Source organism: Pediculus humanus, genomic scaffold, assembly GCF_000006295.1.
Source record: "Pediculus humanus corporis 1103172108297 genomic scaffold, whole genome shotgun sequence".
In the NCBI taxonomy this organism is placed as follows: domain Eukaryota; kingdom Metazoa; phylum Arthropoda; class Insecta; order Psocodea; family Pediculidae; genus Pediculus; species Pediculus humanus.
In genome coordinates this window covers 181,532-200,864 of record NW_002987866.1, presented here as the reverse complement: position 1 = coordinate 200,864, position 19,333 = coordinate 181,532, and the positions used below count along the sequence as shown (strand labels likewise).

The following is a 19,333-nucleotide window of genomic DNA, read 5'->3' as shown; positions in this document are numbered from 1 at the left end:
AATAATAAATAAATACGTTCGACCATTGAAAGGAATCGTTTATCGTGGCGATTGGTTAACATTATTAATATCAAAATCGTAAAAAATTATTATTATTATTATTATTTTTTTTTTTTACGTTTCCGGATTTAATGTTTTTAATTGACCGAATATTCATATTGTACGAATAAATCCGGCATATTATTAAAAACAATGATTTTTAATATTATTCGCTACAATAGATTCAAAATAATAATAAATAAAAGAAAACGATAAGGCTCCTTTATCGTTTGTGTTTATAATTTTTATGTTTTTATAAATAAATAAATAAAAAATAATTAAATTAATTAATTAATTAATTAAATGATTATCAAATATTATTCTTTGAAATACGTTACTCGAGTCACATAATCGTTTGCCCCTCCCTTCCCTCCCCTCAAAATAAGAACTGATTAATAAAATTGGAAAATTATTCGTCGTCTTATTTTGTAAGGGGCACGCAACAGAATAATAATAATAATAATAATAATTTTTTTTTATCAATCGTATAATAAGGTACTCTACTTTTTAATAATGACGATGATGATGATGATGATGATGAAGTTCGTGAACTTGTTTTGAAAGTAACGTCAATTTAGAATTAATCAGACACCAAAACGTAACAACAACACTATAATTTTTTTTTTTTTTTTTAATTTTTTTTTTTTTTTGTTTTTTTCATTCTTCCGGATGTTACGTAAAAATAAAATAACATTTATTTATAAAATCAGTAAAATAATTCTCTCTCCCGCCCCCCTCTTCCCTCCCACTTCCCCCAGGTAACTTTTTATTAAAAAAAATTCTCCCTCTTCTCCCATTCGGTTGTTTTATTGTAAAAAATTACATAATTTTAAATGATCTTTCCCCTACGACGTTTTATAGCTCCCCTCCCCCCCCCATTCCCATCCCCGATAAATTTCGATTTATTATTATTATTATTATGAATACGGTCCGGGGGAAAAAAAAAATTATTTTTAGGGATGTATATGAAACGCCGCGGAAATTTAATTTTTGGAAAATTAATTAATTAATTAATTACACCTTTGAGGTGATTTTTTTTCTTTTCGATTATTAAATTTATTTTTAAATATTTTATATAAAACGTACCTGAAAGGTGAAAAATTTATTTATTGTTATTTTTTCTTCCTCCTCCCCTCTCCTCCCCCCACTTTCCACCTCCTCTCTCATTCCCCTCCTACTTACTACCTTACCGAGTATTATACGATTTTTGAATTATTTTTTTCGTTTGTTTCCTACAAAAATTATTATTATTATTTTTTTTCTTTGGATAACGTCCATGTTGAGATATTAAGAGGAAAGGATTCGATGATGATGATGATGATGATGATGATGATGAAAATAAAAGAATAAGTTAATCGACAATACTAAACAACAACAACCGGGTTTTTTTTTTTTTTTTTTCGTCTTGTAACAAACATCAAGATGTATGTTTGCCCCCGAGATAATTTTTAAATAAATGTTGTCCATTATTAAAAAAAGGCATCATACGCACTCACGCACGCACACACACACGCATGAATATAAAAAAATAAAAAAACCCGTACAGGTGTTTGTTCAACATGATCGTCTAAGGTGAAATTATGAAAGTAATACAATTATCATCTCCCTCCTTATGTGAACCGAATTAAAAAAAAAATCAGATTTTTTTTTTGTAAGTTGACTTATACGCGAGTGATTAATACAAGGTACTCGTTTGTTTTTTAACATTTCCGTCGGTAAAAGAAAGTTTTTCTCTTAAAGATAACTTTATTAATATTATTTAAATATCGTTATATATTTTTCTTACGCGTAAAAAACAACAATAATAAGAAAAAAAAAATTTTTAAATATTTTCGGTTGTTGTTGTTGTTGTTGTCGTTGTTGTTGGTAGTTGTTGTTAGTTCGGTGGATGAAGAGTTTAGTCTTTCGGTTAACTTCCAACCTGTTTGTTGTTGTCATTACCGTTCGTTTATTTCGTTTTATAATATAAAAAATTCTCCAGCTCTCTCATTATTATTATTATTAACTGTCATTTATTATTATTATTATCATCGTTTTTTTTCTACGACTTTTCGACTTTTTTTTTCGTAAATGTGTGTTTAGATTAGTGTTCGGTCAACATAACCGTCGTATAATTTTTTTTTAATTTTCCTTTTTTCCTTTTTTTTTTTTTTCATTTTCGATCATGTTTACGACGTGAGAGTGCGCGTACCTTTTTCTTCCTTTTTTCCTTTTTTAATTTTTTTTTCGGTTTTTCACTTTTACATTTGGATTAAACAAATTAGAATTCAGGTAAATATAAACTTTTTTTTCTTAAAAATATTTATACCATTATTATTATTATTATTAATTATTAATTATTATTATTATTAACTATTATTTATTTATTGTTATTATTATTTCAAATTATTCTCGCGTCGAAAATTTTTTTTTTTTTTTTTTTCGTAAAATTTTTCCATTCGTAACAAAAAAAAAAAATTTTTCATGTTTGGAGGTTATTATATATATACGTTTTCATTAATTAACATTTAATGATTGCAACAATTAAATTGTTTGTTTGTTATTGTTATTTTTTACGATCCCCCCGAGTTTTTTTTTTTTTTTTTTTAATTTATTTTATTATTAATTTTTAATAATTCATTTTTTTTTTATTATTATTATTTTACTAATGGACGATATGAAAATTTTTTTAGGCTAAATCGTCTCGTTTGTTTGTTTGTTTGCTCATTTAAGATGAAATAATTATAGCAATAATTTTTATCAAAAGTCATTTTCGGTAGGTTTTTTATTATTATTATTATTATATTTCGATTATTAATTAGAAAGGTGTCGTCGTCGTCGTTTCTACTACTTTCAGTAGAAAATTTTTTTTTTATTCATTGTCAGTTTTATTATTATTATCATCGCGAGTATCGTACGGTAATATTTTTATAAATACTCGTCTTGATACTCGTTTGATTTTTATTATTATTATTATTATTATTATAATAAATAAATATTAATATTAATGATGTGAATCTTGAAAAAAGTGAAACCCGGGTTGTTTATTTTTTTTTTATTTTACAAATTTTCGATTTGTTGTCCGTTTGTTTGTTTGTTTGTTTTGATTTTTGATTCGTATGATTGTTTTGAGTTTGTTTTTTTGGGGGGTTTGGGAGTTTGTACGTACAAAAATGAGAAAAAAATGGGGGAAGGAGGTTTCGGGGAGTAGTCGTCGTAAAAGGTTGATCGTTTTTCTCGCGGGGGTTGTCTTCTATTATCGATAAGAAGTTCATTTTTTTTAAATTTACCCCTTGCATGATAATAATAATAATAATTCCGACAAATAAGAATCTTGTCGTGTTTAAAAGTTACCACAATAATAATAATAACTTGGCGATACGGGAAAATTTTTATTAATCGAATTTTTCATCGATGAGTTTTTGTTTTTCCGGAAAAATTACTTCGTTACGTTTTCGATAAAATCATTCATTTTCGCCATTTTTTTTTTTTAATTGACGAATTAAAATTGTCTTTAACTAAAAAACGATTCGAACGATAAAAACCGTTTAAAAAAAAATTTCGAAATGGAAAATCATCGAACGAATCTTTTTTACGGTTCGATGAAAGGATAAAAAAAAAAAATTCGTCCGCGATTTAAATTACGTAAAACTATATAAAAACTGAGAGAAAACGATAAAAATTATTATTATTATTATTATTATTATTATTATTATTATTATTATTTTTTGTTCGTTTTTGTAATTGTATAATTTTTAAAAACGAGTATTTTCTATTTAAAAAAAGAATTTACACCTCGCACGCGCACCCCACATACACAATCAACGTACGAAACGAGAAACTTTTTTTTTATTTAGGTTTGATTTCGTGAGTTTTTTTTTGAAATCCCTTCCGCGTTTTTTACATATATATATGTATTAATAATCTTTAATAATTATTTATATATATGTACATAAGTTAATGGAAGATTCGATGATGATCGATCGAATAAGAAATTTTACGTTTCGTTTAAAAAAAAAAAAAAAAAAAAAAGGAAATTAAAACCGGTCAAAAAGTATTTTTATGGAGTCACGATTTCGTTTTTTTTTTTTCGATAAATAAAAAAAAAAAATTCAAGTTAAATTGAAATTTTTTTTTCTTCCTATATTAAAGGCAAAGATTGTCTGAACAAACAAAAGGAAAAAAAAAAAATTTTCCAACTTTTTATACTATCGTCGTCATTACCATTATTATTATGTCGATGAACGATATGCGTCGTAGTCTTTGTTTGTTATTAAAGTGTTACCTGTAATCCAGGTTAGGTTCCAGGTAACAATACCGTCCTCGTGATCCGTTAGTCCGTCTTTTTAAAAAAAAATTACCGAAATTCCTGTCGATTTTACTCCCCACTACCTCATCATTCATATTTGATTATTATTATTATTATTTAAAACAGACAAACGGGAAAGAATAAATTCGGAGTGAAAATCAAAAGAAAATCAAAAAGAAAAAATTTTAATTTTACGCACTCACGCACGCATGCACGCACGCACGTGTGTGTGTGATCAGGGGGTACACAGGTTAAATACCAAATATGGTAAAAATACCTTATAGAAAAAATCATCTGCTAAAATCGATTTTCAATCAATCGATCAATCGATCGATCGATATAAATGAAATCGGAAAAAATCTTATTGACAAAAAAAAATTACGTAATAGTTAGCGAAACATATTTTTTTTTAAGGATCCGAATGAAAAAAAATGAAACAAACGAAAAATTATATCGTCGTACCTGATTTGTTCCCTTCCCCCCATCCCCCCCTTCCCCCGAGAAAAAATTCGGGAATTCAATTTTTTTTCTTGAATTTGCGTTTTATACCTAAAGTAATAATAAAATTTCAACAACTTTCATTCAATTAAAATAACTTATACGTTAATAATAATACTTTCTTTATTTTCCCTACTTTTTATTACCCTACTTCCTCTTTCCCCCACCTTACCCTCACCCTCTCCCCCGACACGGCCACAAATTTTTTTTTGCATTATAATTGTTATGTACACTCGACCGTTAAGAATTAGGTAAAGTGTAAAAAAAAAAAAAAATCATCCGCCATTTTTTTTTTTTTTAAATTTTCATTTCCGCAATAATTTTTTTTTTATTTTATTTATGGAAAGATAGATTACGGATTATTTTTTTTTCTCTCCAGCACTACTCGCGTGTGAACGATTTAATCGTTGCTGGAATTTTTTTTAAGAGATTAAAAAAAAAAAAAAAAAAAAATTTCCGATTCGAATCGCGGTGGTGGAAACTCATCCATCTCCTCGCGAAATTTTCATCAATCGCCAAAAAAAAAAAAAAAAATCATCGAAACGTAAAAATTTTCCCGTTTTCTCTTTGACGAAAAAAAAAAAAAAATAAAAGCACTTACCGCTTCCGATTCCTCCAGAATTTTATTATCATTATTATCTTTATTTTAATGCCACTGGAAAAGAATGGAGAAAATATTTCAAGTTCAATGTCATCACGAAACGACTCTCCCCGTTCGTGCTTTCGAATTAAAATTGTTATTTTAATTTTGTTGAGAAATGTTGTTGTCGGAAAAATCACAAAAAAAGTTTTCTTTTTTACGCTCGATGATAATAATAATAATTTGTCCAGAATAAGTAGTAGCAACAGGTCGATTAGTTATTAATTAGTTCTTCCATGACCTAAAATAAATCACCGTACACGTTACGACACATTTTCAAGGTTTTTAATCTCATTAAGATATCAAATGTAAGAAAAACAAATTTTTAATTTAATAACGTAAATAAATAAATAGAAAATTCTGAATTTTCGTACCTGAAAATTTTCATTGGTTGGTAACGCGAAAGTGCGAATTTGAAACAATGATGATAATAATTTTCCCTTTAAAAAAAAAAAAAAACGTTTTCCATTTGACCACATCGCGGTCATCAAGTTCAAAGTTTTCTCGTCATACCTGTGGAGAAATCATAGTAATGATAATAATAATAATAAGAATAATAATAATAATAAGTTTCTTTATAATTTTATGTAATTTTATGTATTATTATTTTTCCAGACGACGTAAATATTTTTTTTTTTAATAATAATTAAATTTTTACGTAATTAAATAAATCAATGATGCGTTATAAATAACAAAAAGAAAAAAAAAAGTTTCTTCTGGTTTCGTATTTACATAATAATAATAATAATTTTATCAACGTTTCCGCGGAAGCCTTGTTTAATACATTTATTATTTTGTTTATTAAATTATTAAACAAAAAAAAAAACTGGAATAAAATTTTTTTTTTTTTAAATTCATGGCGCGCGAGTACGTTAACGTAAACGTTTGAATTACATAATCTTTTCCATTTCGTAACAACCACCAATGACGGCCAATAAAAATATTTTCCTTCTTAAAAAAAAAAAAAAAAGAAAAAAAGAAAAAAAGAAAAAAAGAAAAAATTACTACGAAGGTGAAATCGTCAAAAATCAATCGATATAATTTTCCCCTCCCCCCAAAAAAAAAAAAAAAACAAATTGATTATTTATAGGCTCCCTGGAAAATTTTTTATCAAATTAAAAAAAAAAGTGAATGTTGTTGTCGTTTTTAAATATGGCGGCGGTTTAATTTACTCCTCGCGGTAAAGTCGTTGTCGTAAATTTTTTTTTCCTTTTTTTGGGGGGTGGAAAGTTTTCTTTTTTACCCATAAACCTTTTTCATTTGATATTCATTTTATATTACGCAGCAAATTTTTTTATTATTTAAATTAAATTTCGGTTTTTTAACTGCCAAAAAAAAAAAAAATTATTAGGTAATAATTAATGCGTGTGCGCGCGCACACACACAAAAATATAAAAAAAAATTTACGTCATGTTTGTTATTATAAAACGACGAAAAATAATAGTAACGCTTTAAAATTATTATTATTATTATTATATATTATTTATGTATTTTATCCATTCGCTTACTTTCGTATATATCAAAAAAAAAAAAAAAATTAATTAATTGTAATTAAATTGTAATTTTGTTGTTGTTGACTACAACAACATTTCACGTATAAGTTTTGTAACTTTACTTCAAATAATAATAATAATTATTTTATGTAATTAAATCGGATAAAAACAAAACAAACGGAGCAGAAATAAATTTATTTATTTATTTTTTTTTCTAAAACCACGATTGAAATTTTTAATATTGAACCGAAACACAAAAAAAAAAAAAAAATGTTGTTATGTATGTTACATACACACAATTAACCGTTAACCCACAAACATAATCAGGTTCACCGTGGCCTCCTTCATCATCGATATTCATTCTATTTCCTTTCCTTTATTATTATTATTTATTTAGGCTCCCCGTGTAAGGGAAAAAAAAATTATTATTTTGTGCAAGGATGATCCTTAAGCGTCAATGGCATTGAAACGAAATTCTTTTTTTTTTTTTTTTTTTTATAAAAATTACGACTTTGATTAAGCAATACCTGACTCATTTTGTTTTCTTTCTAAACAATGAAAACAACCAATGGAAACTTGTTTGTTGCTTTATTTAACAAAATTATAATTTTTTCCTTTTTTTTTTTTTAGCTTTTTGCGTTGACACCCTTTAAACGTACCACAAAAAAAAAAAAATAAGGAGTTTTGAAATAAACGGAATGCGTACCTGAATAACAAACGTTTGTTGTGATTGTTCGTTTGTTAACAAATCAATGACGTCGACTTAAATTCGACAACCGTTTTACGTTTCCATTTTTTTAAATTTCTAAAAACCTGAAAAAAAATAAAAATAAAAATTATTCTAAGACCGAAAATAAATCAATTAATAAATTATGTTAATCAATAACTTATAAACGTATTAATAATAATAATGATGATGATGATGATGATGATGATGATGATGATGATGATGATGATGATGATGATTCCAGTTAATCTAAATAATCCGTTAATTTATTAATAAAAAGAAAAAAGACGTTAATAAATAGAAATAAAGGTTAATAAAATTATTTATTTTCCACGACTTTAATAATAATAAACACAATAATTTAATTGAAAGTAATATTTATTATTAATAATAATAATAATGAGGAGCAAACGCCGCCATGTTATTTTACAGTACATTTTATAATACGAATACTTTTTTCTCTCTCTCTCTTTTCATCCAAGTATAAAGTGTGTAAAAAAAAAAGAAAAGAAATTTATGGAAATATTTGACCTTTTTTTTCAAGTTCACGACTTTAAGTAAAAATCAACTTAATAACCCGTGAAAAAAAAAAAACTTCAAAAGAATCGACAACTCGATGATTTATTTCTCTTCCTTTCCTTTAAAAGGAAAAAAATTTTTTTTTTCCTCGTCGCATTTTCTTCCGTCGTTTCCGAGTTTCCGTAACTTCGAGGCATAAGGTTTTGTTTAGTAGTAATAATAATAATAATAATAATAAATTAATTAAAAAGAGTTTAATTGATTTTTATAAAGGTCGAATAATTAATTCGTTTAAACACCTGCTGCGCCACAAAATTAAATTCATTCTCTTTCTTTATTTTTTTTTCTAATACTAATAATAATAATAATAATAGTTTCTACGTTAATTTAAATTTTTCGTTAAAATTTAAAAAAAAGTTTTTTTTTTCCTATTTAATTTCAAATTTTATCAAATTTGTTTCAAAACTTAATTTTTTTAATTGAAAAAAAAGTTTGCATTAATCGTTGATCATTAATATATATAAATCTAATGACGTCATTTTATGCGAGACCTTTTAACAGTATTACCAACTTAAATAATTACCTTACTTACTTATACGTCTTTAACCGATTTTAATAATCGGAGTTAATAAGGATTTATAATAAATAATTTTATTGATTAATTAAAAAAAAAATTTTCTTAAAGGTACCATTTTTTTTTTCTTTTCTCTCAATGTCGTTTTTGGCAAGTTTACACCTTTCTCCCTTCCCCTCCTCGCCGAAAAAAAGGGAAAAGCTTTCTTACGAAAAAGTTTATAATAAAAAAATTTAACGTTTTTTTTTTTTTTTTGGTGATTCAAAACAAAAAATTCCATAAAAAGGAAAAATAAAATTTTAATAAAGGTTTCTTAACACACAGTTATTAATAAATTTAATGAAAATTTTGCAATTAATTCAATAGAAATAATAATAATAATAATAATTTTTATGGAAAATAGCAAAGAAATTTTTTGCGGGGGAAAATACGTCTTTAAATGTATTACGAATGATTTTTCGCATTCTCGGAAAAAATTTTTTGAAATAAAACATTAGGAAAATTCGAATGAGAGAATGTGAAATCAAAAAAAAAAAAAAATCCGAATGATATCACAGAAGGGGAAGGATTTAACTGTCGAAAATGATAATAATAATAATAATAATAAAAATAAAAATAATAATAATAATAATAATAATAATAATAATAATAATAATAAAAAATAATAATGAAGAAAATAACTTTGTTTTTGTTTTTCGTTTTTGATCGATTCGCGATATTTTTTTTCGATAAAATTTATTTATTTATTTATTTTAAAACAAATTAAAAATTTTATTAATAGGTAATTCCGTAACGAATTTCGAAAATAATAATAATAATAATTTTTTTCAGGCCTTTTTTTTTTTAAATTACTATAACGTAAATTTATCGACCGAAAATGGGTAACGGAGTTGTCGTAATTTTTATTTTTCATCACAAAATCCGTCATTTTTATTTCTTTTTTTATTTAATGGCGTAAAAAACGAAAAAAAAAAAATTTCCCACGTTTCTAAATTCTACTTAAAAAAATTTTTTTTTTTTCTTATTTCAAGCAATCGTAAAGACGACAACAAAAACAAACAAAAATTTTTTTTTCTTTTTGGCAATTAATAATTTATTTATTAACACAATCAATCAAAGATAGAGAAAACTTTTTGATTGAATTTTTTTTTTTACAAATCTACTTTACTTTTTTTTTTTTTTATCAAATAAGAGAATAAATAAAAGTTAAATAAAATTAACCTTTTTTTTTATTTTTAACGCACACGCATACGCATTTTCTCTCTTTCTCTCTCTTAAAAAAAGACAACCTTTTCTTTTCTTTTGTAAAAAATTTTTACTGTTGATAATAAATTAAAAAACAGTTTCGTTACGATTTTGATTGTGTTCGTATCGTAAGGAAAGAAAAAAAAGTTTTATTACGTAATAAAATAATTTTTACATAGTATATAAATAATATATATAGAAAATATATATATATATTTTCTTGTTTTTATTACTCTTATTCATTAATTTATTTCTTTATTAAACGTAAGTCAATGATTTTAAATAAATTTATTAATAATAATTATTTATTTCAATTTATTTAAAACGTTTTGCGGATTGTTTTTTCGCGCGAAAAACAATCGAATCGAATTAATTCAATAATAATAAAACGTTACGAAAATTTATTTATATGGAAAACTATGTTTATAATAATAACAACAACAAACACGTCTTTCGTTTCCCTCCTCCCTTCCCCTCCCCCTCTCTTTTTACGCACATAAACATAAAATAATCAATATTTAACGAATGTATTTTTTTTTTTTTTTTACGAAATTTATTTTCCAAATTTTAAATTTTAAATTTTTTTGTTTGTCGCGTTTGAACGCGTTTGTTAATAACAATTACGTTTGTTTTTGTTTTTGTTTGTTTTTTCTTAGCCAAAAAACAAATTCGAGTGTCGAAATTCATTTTCATTTTATATATTAACAAAGCGCACTAACTCATGTTACTAAATTATTCCTTTAAAAAAAAAAAACATGTCGCAAAGTTTTGTATGTGTAAATTTTAATGTTTTAAATAAATTATTACTATTATTATTAGTATTATTATTATTAGTACTTTTCGTAATAGTAATGAATTAAAAAAAAAAAATTGGAGTCGTTTCCTTATTTATTTATTAAGAAAAAAACAATTATGAATGAATTTATTATTATTATCATTTTGAAATCTTATGCGAATTAAATATGATTTAAATTTAAAAGATTTCATTCTCGTTAATAATAATAATAATAATAATAATAATAATAATAATAATAATAATAAAGATGATGATGATAAAATTTGTTATGTACGGTTAAAAAAAATTACTATTAATTTTAATATTTTAATATTTAAATGTGATTAACTGACTGACTGATTGAGTGAGTGATTGACTGACTGACGGTACATTTTCGACTGTCAGTTATTCTTATTTATTAATATTAAGTAGTAGTTGTGGTTTCTATTTAGTTTTCGTTTTAAATAAATCATTTATTATAAATTAAAGAAAATTTTCTTTTTTTTTTGTTGCAACATTGTTTTTAAAAACAATATAAATGTGATTTAAAAAAAAGGTTTTTAACATTGATAAAATTGATAACGCGAAAAAGAAAAGAAAAACAAAAGAAAAGAAAAAGTAATTAAAAAATTTATAAAAAAAAATAAAAGCTTTAGTAAGCTTTATAGAAAAAGAAAAAAAAAGAAAAGAAAATTTATTACCCAGTAATAAATATTAATTTTTTATAATACCGAGATAAAAATACTATTAAAAATTATTATTATTACTATTATTATTATTATTATTTGAAACCGATAGCTTAGTAAATAACAAAGACATTTAAAAATTGCATAAAAATAATAAAAAATTTTTTTTTATTAAATTAAATAAAGGATTTGAAGGGAAATAGAAAAAATAGAAAATTAAAAGTATAAAGAAAAACCGGATATCGAATCGAGTAAGAGATACCGGAAATGATTTTTTTTTCCTTTTCCTTCATTTCGCAAAAAAATAAAAAATAAAAACGTTATTATGTAAAATCGAAAAAAAAAAAAAACAAATTTAATTACTCTAATTTTGTTTTTTAAATCTTTCAAGTGATCAATTGTTTTTGACTTTCGCAAAATAAATCATCATCAATATTATTATCATTATTATCATTACTTTTTTTTCCGTAATGTTATTATTATTATTATTATTACGTTCGTGGAATTTTAATTTACATAACCGATTTATAAATGTATTATGTTCTATGTATGTTGTTCTGCGAGTAAATTTTCAAGTTTGAAAAAATAAACGACAAAATACTGTAATAATAATAATAATAATAATAAAAGTAAACAAAAGAAAACAAACAGAAAACAAACGATTTTAAATTATGTTCGACATTATACATAATACGTAATAATAATAATAATAATAATAATAATAATAATAATAATAATTCAAAGTTTTTTTTGCCATTTCGTAAATAAATTCGTTACGGAGCTTTTGACGTAATAAAAGTTTCCATTTTTCTCTCTCTCTCTCACACACATCGTCAACTTACGTACCTGCCTACCTACCTACATAACCTTAAAATAAATAATCGTTCAATTATTCAAACGACATCTTAACTAACGACACCTTGAACCTGAGGGCACTTATATAAAATAAAAATAAATTTTTCGGGCACTTTTATAAAATTCATTACCTTTTTGTTTTCCTAATTATTAAACGCACAAAGAAAATTTTTTTTTTTTTTAATAATTAATTTTTTTCTTTCTTTTCGTACCACGTGATCGAAATTGTGTAATTAAAAAAAAAAAAACAATTAAAAACGAAACGAAAAAATCGCGAAATCCACGATAATTTAAATTCAACCTTTTGTAACAAATTTTCTTTTTGGACAAAATTCAAGGTTTCTCCATAATAACAATTTTTTTCTGTTGAAACAATCGAATTTTGTCATTATTATACAAAAAAAAATATTTAATATTCATTATTTATGTTAATGATTGATTGATTAATAAATATTACAAAAAATTTTTTTTCATTTAAATAAATTCAATAAGGAAATTTTTCATCGGAACGAACAATCATCGTTAATTTAATAATTGCGTGAGTGCGTGCGTGCGTGTGTTATCACAAAAAAAATAATAATTTTAATTGCTTTCTATGGCTAACAATATAATTATCATTATTATTATCATTATTTTAAAAACTCATTACGCTTATCCATAATAAATAAAATTTATATTGTAAATACATAAATAAATCGATCGTGTGTGTGTTTATTAATTTATTTACATAAAATGTTTTTGTCACGTATCAAATATTTAACTTTTTGTTTAATAATAAAATAATTTTTAATTAACGATATATGTACAATTAATTAATTATAAACTAACAATATTTATTAACAATTGTTTGTGTCCGACTATTTTGTATCGATAAATAAATAAATTATTTTAATAAATAAAAAAAAATGGAAAATCGGCTCACGTCGAAATAAAGTTTTCGACTAACGTGGAAATTTTACAAAAAATACACACGCGATAGGGAATTAATAATAATAATAATAATAATTAACAATTTGATGCGTTAGAAAGGTAAAAAAAAAAAGAAAAGGAAAATTTTTTAAAAACAGGTATAATAAAAAGAGAAAGGAAATCTATTTGAGAAAAAGAAAGAGAAAAAAAAAGAAATGAGAGCAAAATATTTAAAAAAAAAAAAATGGCGGAAGATTAATAATCGAAGTCTCTCATCGAAATACATAAAAATAAATGAAATAATGTTGGTGACGTACGCGACAGTCATTATTATTATTATTATTATTATTATTATTATTATTATTTTAAATTTATTTATTTTCGAAAGAAAATAAAAGTCGAATAAAATATGAGACGTGTAATCAGAAAAAAAGAATTGACTGATGATTATTGCACATAACAAGGCAAACATTATTATCATTCTAATAATATTATTATTATTATTATCATTATTATTTTATTAATTACGTAATAATTAATTCGTAATTGGAAAATGAGTAAAAAAAAAAATTTTTTTTCAAAGAAAAATGCGTAATCAGGCAAAACAATTTTCATTTCAAAATTCGTTTTTTTGTATTTATGTCAATCGAAATGCGACAGCAGACGACGTGATTAAAAAAATATAAATATTTATTTATTTTTATATAATTAAAAATAAATAAATAAAATTTAATTGTTGGTAAACATGTAGTGATAAGAGAAAATTTTCCGATAATAAAATATAATAAAAAAGTTTTTCTCGAAAAAAAAAAAAATTTTCCCAGAATGTTTTTCATTATATTTTTTTTTATTTTCAACTTTTTAACTTTAACCTTTGACACAAATTTATTTATTTATTTATTTATTTACTGGCACAATTTATTACTATTATTAAATTAATTAGTTTTACTCTCTTAGACCCTCCTCCCCCCCTTTTTCTCTCTTTTTATTTTTTTTTTTTGTAAAATCAATTTAAATAAACGAGACTACGTGAAATTTGCAACAACAACAACAAACAATTTGTTAACCTGAATAGATGAACCGTAAGATACATATTTAAAATTTTGAGAAAGTTAAAAAGTAATTTAAAATGAAAAAAATGCCTCGGGTACCTCGTCGTAGGTATACCAACAAAAGTAAAGATACTAAAAGAAACGAAAGTTTTTGTTAAATTTTTCTGCTTTTTAAAAATAATTTCTTCTGCTGTTGTTCGTCGCCATCTTTTTTTCTGAAAAGAGATACGAACTCGCCCTAACTTGGCAACAAAAACTCGTGATTTCCAAAAAAAAATACCAAAGGTCATAATTTTATGAATGAATGAATTTTTATCAAAGGTGCGTCTCGTATTCGATAAATTTCGACCAATACGACTACTCGAGAATGAAGGGTAAGGAGGGGAGAGGGGGAAATTATAAATAAATAATAGTAATAAAGATGTAAAAGTTTTCATTATTATTATTATTATTATTATTATTACCATTGGAACGTCGTGTAGTGTATGTAGCTAGAAAGCAAGTGCAAAGCATGAGTGGGTTAGTGAAATGTGGGTCGTTTTCTTACTTATACACGTTAGTGAATAAAGTACCGTAACGATTAAGTTGTAGGAATGACCTTGAATTGTGTTAGACTAAATTGCAATAAGTTATTGACCTAACGCAATCTGTGAAAATTATATTCGAAAAAAAAAAAAAACATTCGCAGCATTCTTGAATTTTTCAATAATAGAAAATTAATCGGGTAGGTAGAAAAAAAAAAAAATTACAACTCGTCTACCTGTCCTACTTTATTACATCCGCGTACGTATAAAATTAATTATTATTATTATTATTATTATCATCATCGGTATACTCGTCGTATAAAATGTGTTTTTAAACGGGGGGTGGAAGGGGAAAATTCTCGAAATGATTTTAATTTCAAAATTTTTAAAAATTTCAATCCCCGGAAAACGTAGAGAATTTTTTTTTTTATTTAAAGCGTTACGTAAAAATTTTTCCAAGTTGCTCTCTCTCTCTCTCTCTCTCTCTCTCTCTCTCTTTCTTAATTGACTTATTTAAAAAATTAATGAAAATCTTTTAGATGAATCAGGTTAATGTGAAAAATAACTCGAGGGTTGGGCATGGTTTTTTTTTTTTAATAAGAAAACATGTCCTAACGTTTAACAAATATTTCGAAATAATATCTTACATGATTTGATAAATAAATTTTTAAACTGAATTTTTTTTTTTAAATGTAGCAATTGATTAGTACTCTGTGATAATAATAATAATAATAATGTAGTAACAAACACGATATTATATACATGTGGTGATAATAAATAATAAAACGAAATCGGAAAATTATTATCGTTTTCTTCTACTTTTTTTTTAAAAACGAAAGAGGCTAAGCAACAAATAACTTTCCAGTTGAATATAATTGAATACAATTTATTATTTTAAATCGACCTTTGATTTTTATTATTATTATTATTATTTAGTATTTCTCAAAGGAAAGTGATATTTGAAAAATTCTGACAAACAAAAAGAAGAATTTCGTCGCGTAATAACACACAAAAAAAAACAAATTAATAAAAAAAAGGGAACATTGTACGCATTTTTTTTTTTTTTTACTTTAAAGACCAAGACCTTGTTCTGCTTGGCAAACCGTTACCAGAATCTAAAATTTTTCTTTTTCTTTTTTTTTATTAAATTTATTACATTCCAATAATAATAATCATCATTATCATCATCATCATCATCATCATCACATTGATTATTGTATAAAAAAACAAAAGAAAAACCTGGAAAATTTTCGTTATTGTTTAAATGACGTGACGACTTAAACGTAACGATTTTTTTTTCTTAACCTAAATTTCAATCAATAATAATAATAATAATAATAATAATAATAATAATAATATTAATATTAATATTAATAATAAATTTTATAATAAGAAATTCGAGTATTTGTCCCTAAGGAATCGGGTAGAAACCTGGGATAAATGCTTAAAAACCCCGACAAATAAGAGCCTTGTCGCGTTTAAGAGTGACAATAACAATAATAATAATAATAACAAATAAAAAAAATAGAAAAAGAACGATAAAACAAAAAAAGAAAAAAAAGAAAGAAAGAAAAACAAAAAAAAGGGGGGAAGAAGAAAGAAAAAGTGTGTCCGATGACGTAAAGAAGAAGAAGAGGAGGAAAAACTTTAAATCGTAGGCCTAACATTAAAACGGAAACGGATGTTGTTAGAGACCTTTAAATAATTATTATGAATAATTATAAAATTAATAGTTTGATGTTCAAAAAAAAAAAAAAAATATTTCGAATGTTTTTAAATTACACGTCGGATCCCTCCTCCACCCGCCGGTAATTATTTAAAGGGTATATATTTTAAAGGGATGATTCGACCCCGTCGATTGTTAATTAATTTCTACCTGTAAAAGGAACATTTAACAAAAAAAAAAAATGTTATCAACGAATTTTCGATATCAATTCGTTTAAAAATACTTTTAATTAATTTTTTAAAAAAAAAGGGGTTGTAAAAAAAATTAATTAATTTTTTCTATTTGGAAATTTTCAGCCTTTCTAAATAAAAAATTAATTATTTGTCAAGGTAAATGCCCCGACGGAAGGAAAACTTATGAACGGAAATGACATTGATAAAAGCCGTGAAATTTTTTTTTCTTTTTTTCTTGAAACTTTTCATTTATTATTATTATTATTATTATTAATATTTGTTTTTAATAACCGGGGGTGCAACTTTTGAATATTAAACACCGGTAATTATTTCTGCCAAATATAACCAAAAAAAAAAAAAAATTAAATAAAAAAAAAAAAAAAACGGATGCCATCAACGTTTCGTAACCAGAAAAAAAAACATTTTCTCTGTTGGATTTCGTTTTTTTTAAAAATAATAATAATAATAAAAATAATAATAATAATAATAATAATAATAATAATAATAATATTTTCAAGAACTAAGGTCAAGTTAAACACGATTTCGTTGTTGTAGAAAAACAATAAAAACGTGAAAATTTAATTTGTTTTAAATAATAAACTTAATTGAAGTCGCAAAAAAATTTTAAAACCGTTAATCCTCATCATTTCCTTCGATTTCCTTACGAGAAAATTTTTTAAATGCCCAATGACGTCACTGACTACGAGAGCACGTTCAGAAAATATCCGAACAAAAATAAACAAACAAACGAGAACGATGAAAACAAGTTTTTTTTCTTTTTCTTTCTTTTTTTTTTGCGATTTCTTTATAAAATCTTTTTTTTTTCAAATAAATTTTTTTGTTTTTGTTTTTATCCAAAAGGAAAACAAATTTGAATGATGACGTAATAAATTTTTTAAAAACAATGATTAGATTTTTAAGAAAAACGAAAAACTCGCAGATAACAAACGCATGAGAAAATTTATCATCTAAAAAGAAAGTCACAACAAAACAATGACATAAAATGAAAAATAGTTTAAATAATAATAATAAAATAATAATAATAATAATAATAATAATAATAATAATAATCTATCTAACGATGCTAATAATAATAATAATAATCTTACTAACATGTTAGGTAATTAAAAAAAAAAAAATTTTTTTTTTTTTTTTTTTAAAGATAATGTTCACTATTCGTTAAAGTCGTAATTTTATGTTATTATTATTATTTTTTTTTTTTTTCGTTCGACCTTAATAAATGATGAACTTTACAACTCTTTGAAAATTTTTTTTTTTTTGAGGGCGGATATAATAATTTAAAAACGAAACGAAATTATTATTATTATTATTTAAATTTTTTTTTTTTTGTTTTTAATCTTTTCGTACGTAATAAAAACATTTTATCGTTTCCTGTTTATAAATTGGATTTGAATTTTAATATCCGGTTTGCGTTTTTCATTCTGTTGTCTATGACTAAAAGGGAAATGGGGAAAATTATTTTGAAAATTGTATAGTGATGTGCAATTTTTTAAAATCGTCAAAATTTTCCACAAAAAAAAAAGTAACCATATTATTTCTTATACTTGACGACTTTCACTTTCCCCCCTCCCTCCCCTAAAAAAAAATTAATTTACATTGTCACGCGCTAATAGTTTATTAAATTTTTTTATGCATTTATTAACATTTTTTATTTTATTTTAAATCAATTGGACAAATTTAAATGCGATGTCGTTAAAAAAAAAAAAAAAATTAATTGCTTTTAAAGAGAGAGAGAGAAAGAGAGAGAGAGAGAGTGAGAGAGAATGAAAGGGAAAGAAAAAAAGAAAGAGAGAGAGAGAGAAAGAAAGAAAGAAAGAGAGAGAAAAAGAAAGAGAGAGAGAGAGAGAGAGATTTTTGTAAATGAAAATATCTCCCTTAACCAAAAAAAATTTTCCTTCTATCCCCTACCCCCCCAACCTTTCTTTACTTTACCGCAATTAAAAAAAAAAAAGAAAAATATTTTTAGGTTGAAATCTTTATTAACTAATAATAATATTCACGGTGAGTTATGCGAATAAATGAACCGTGAATAAAAAATTTTTATTTATTTCCTATATTTAAGTTTTTTTGTTTTTTTTTTCGAAATTTTTCTAGAATAAATAATAATTTTTTTTTTTAAAATGTGGAAAAATACTAAATATAAATTTACACTCTTTCAAACTCATTAAACAAAACAAACAACCTTATTATTAAATTGTCATTTATTTTAATACAAAATGAAAATCATTCTAAAAATTTTTTACTAGTCGATCGCCTTGATTTAAATGCAATTATTATTATTATTATTATAAAACAACTTTTCCCGAATGCATTCGTAATTTATTTGTTTAAGGTTTTATTATTATTATTATTATTTTTTTTTTTTGATTATAAAAAATAGTTTTTGTTTATTAAAAATCAATTAGGGCACAAGTACACTTGCAGTCACTCAAACACACACTTTTCTCACAAAATACCAAACGTGTCATTAGAATTATTTGTTAAAATTAAAGTAAATTTGATAATTATTAAACAATTCATCTTAACAAAAAAAAAATAAAAATATTAATAATAGTAATAATCGATTTGATCGGGTATGAGAAAAAAAAA

General features: G+C 23.8%; 1 protein-coding gene across 1 annotated transcript in view; it reads left to right on the top strand.

Moving 5' to 3' along the window:
* Positions 1–59, top strand: part of Phum_PHUM559310 (WD-repeat protein, putative) — a gene marked incomplete at both ends in the record, with an annotated part of 2,023 nt that extends 1,964 nt beyond the window's left edge. Inside the window, one exon of the mRNA XM_002431867.1 lies at positions 33–59. Within this exon, the coding sequence (XP_002431912.1) occupies positions 33–59 (27 nt within the window). The remainder of the gene's footprint in view (positions 1–32) is intronic.
* Between the last annotated feature and the right edge of the window lie 19,274 nt (positions 60–19,333).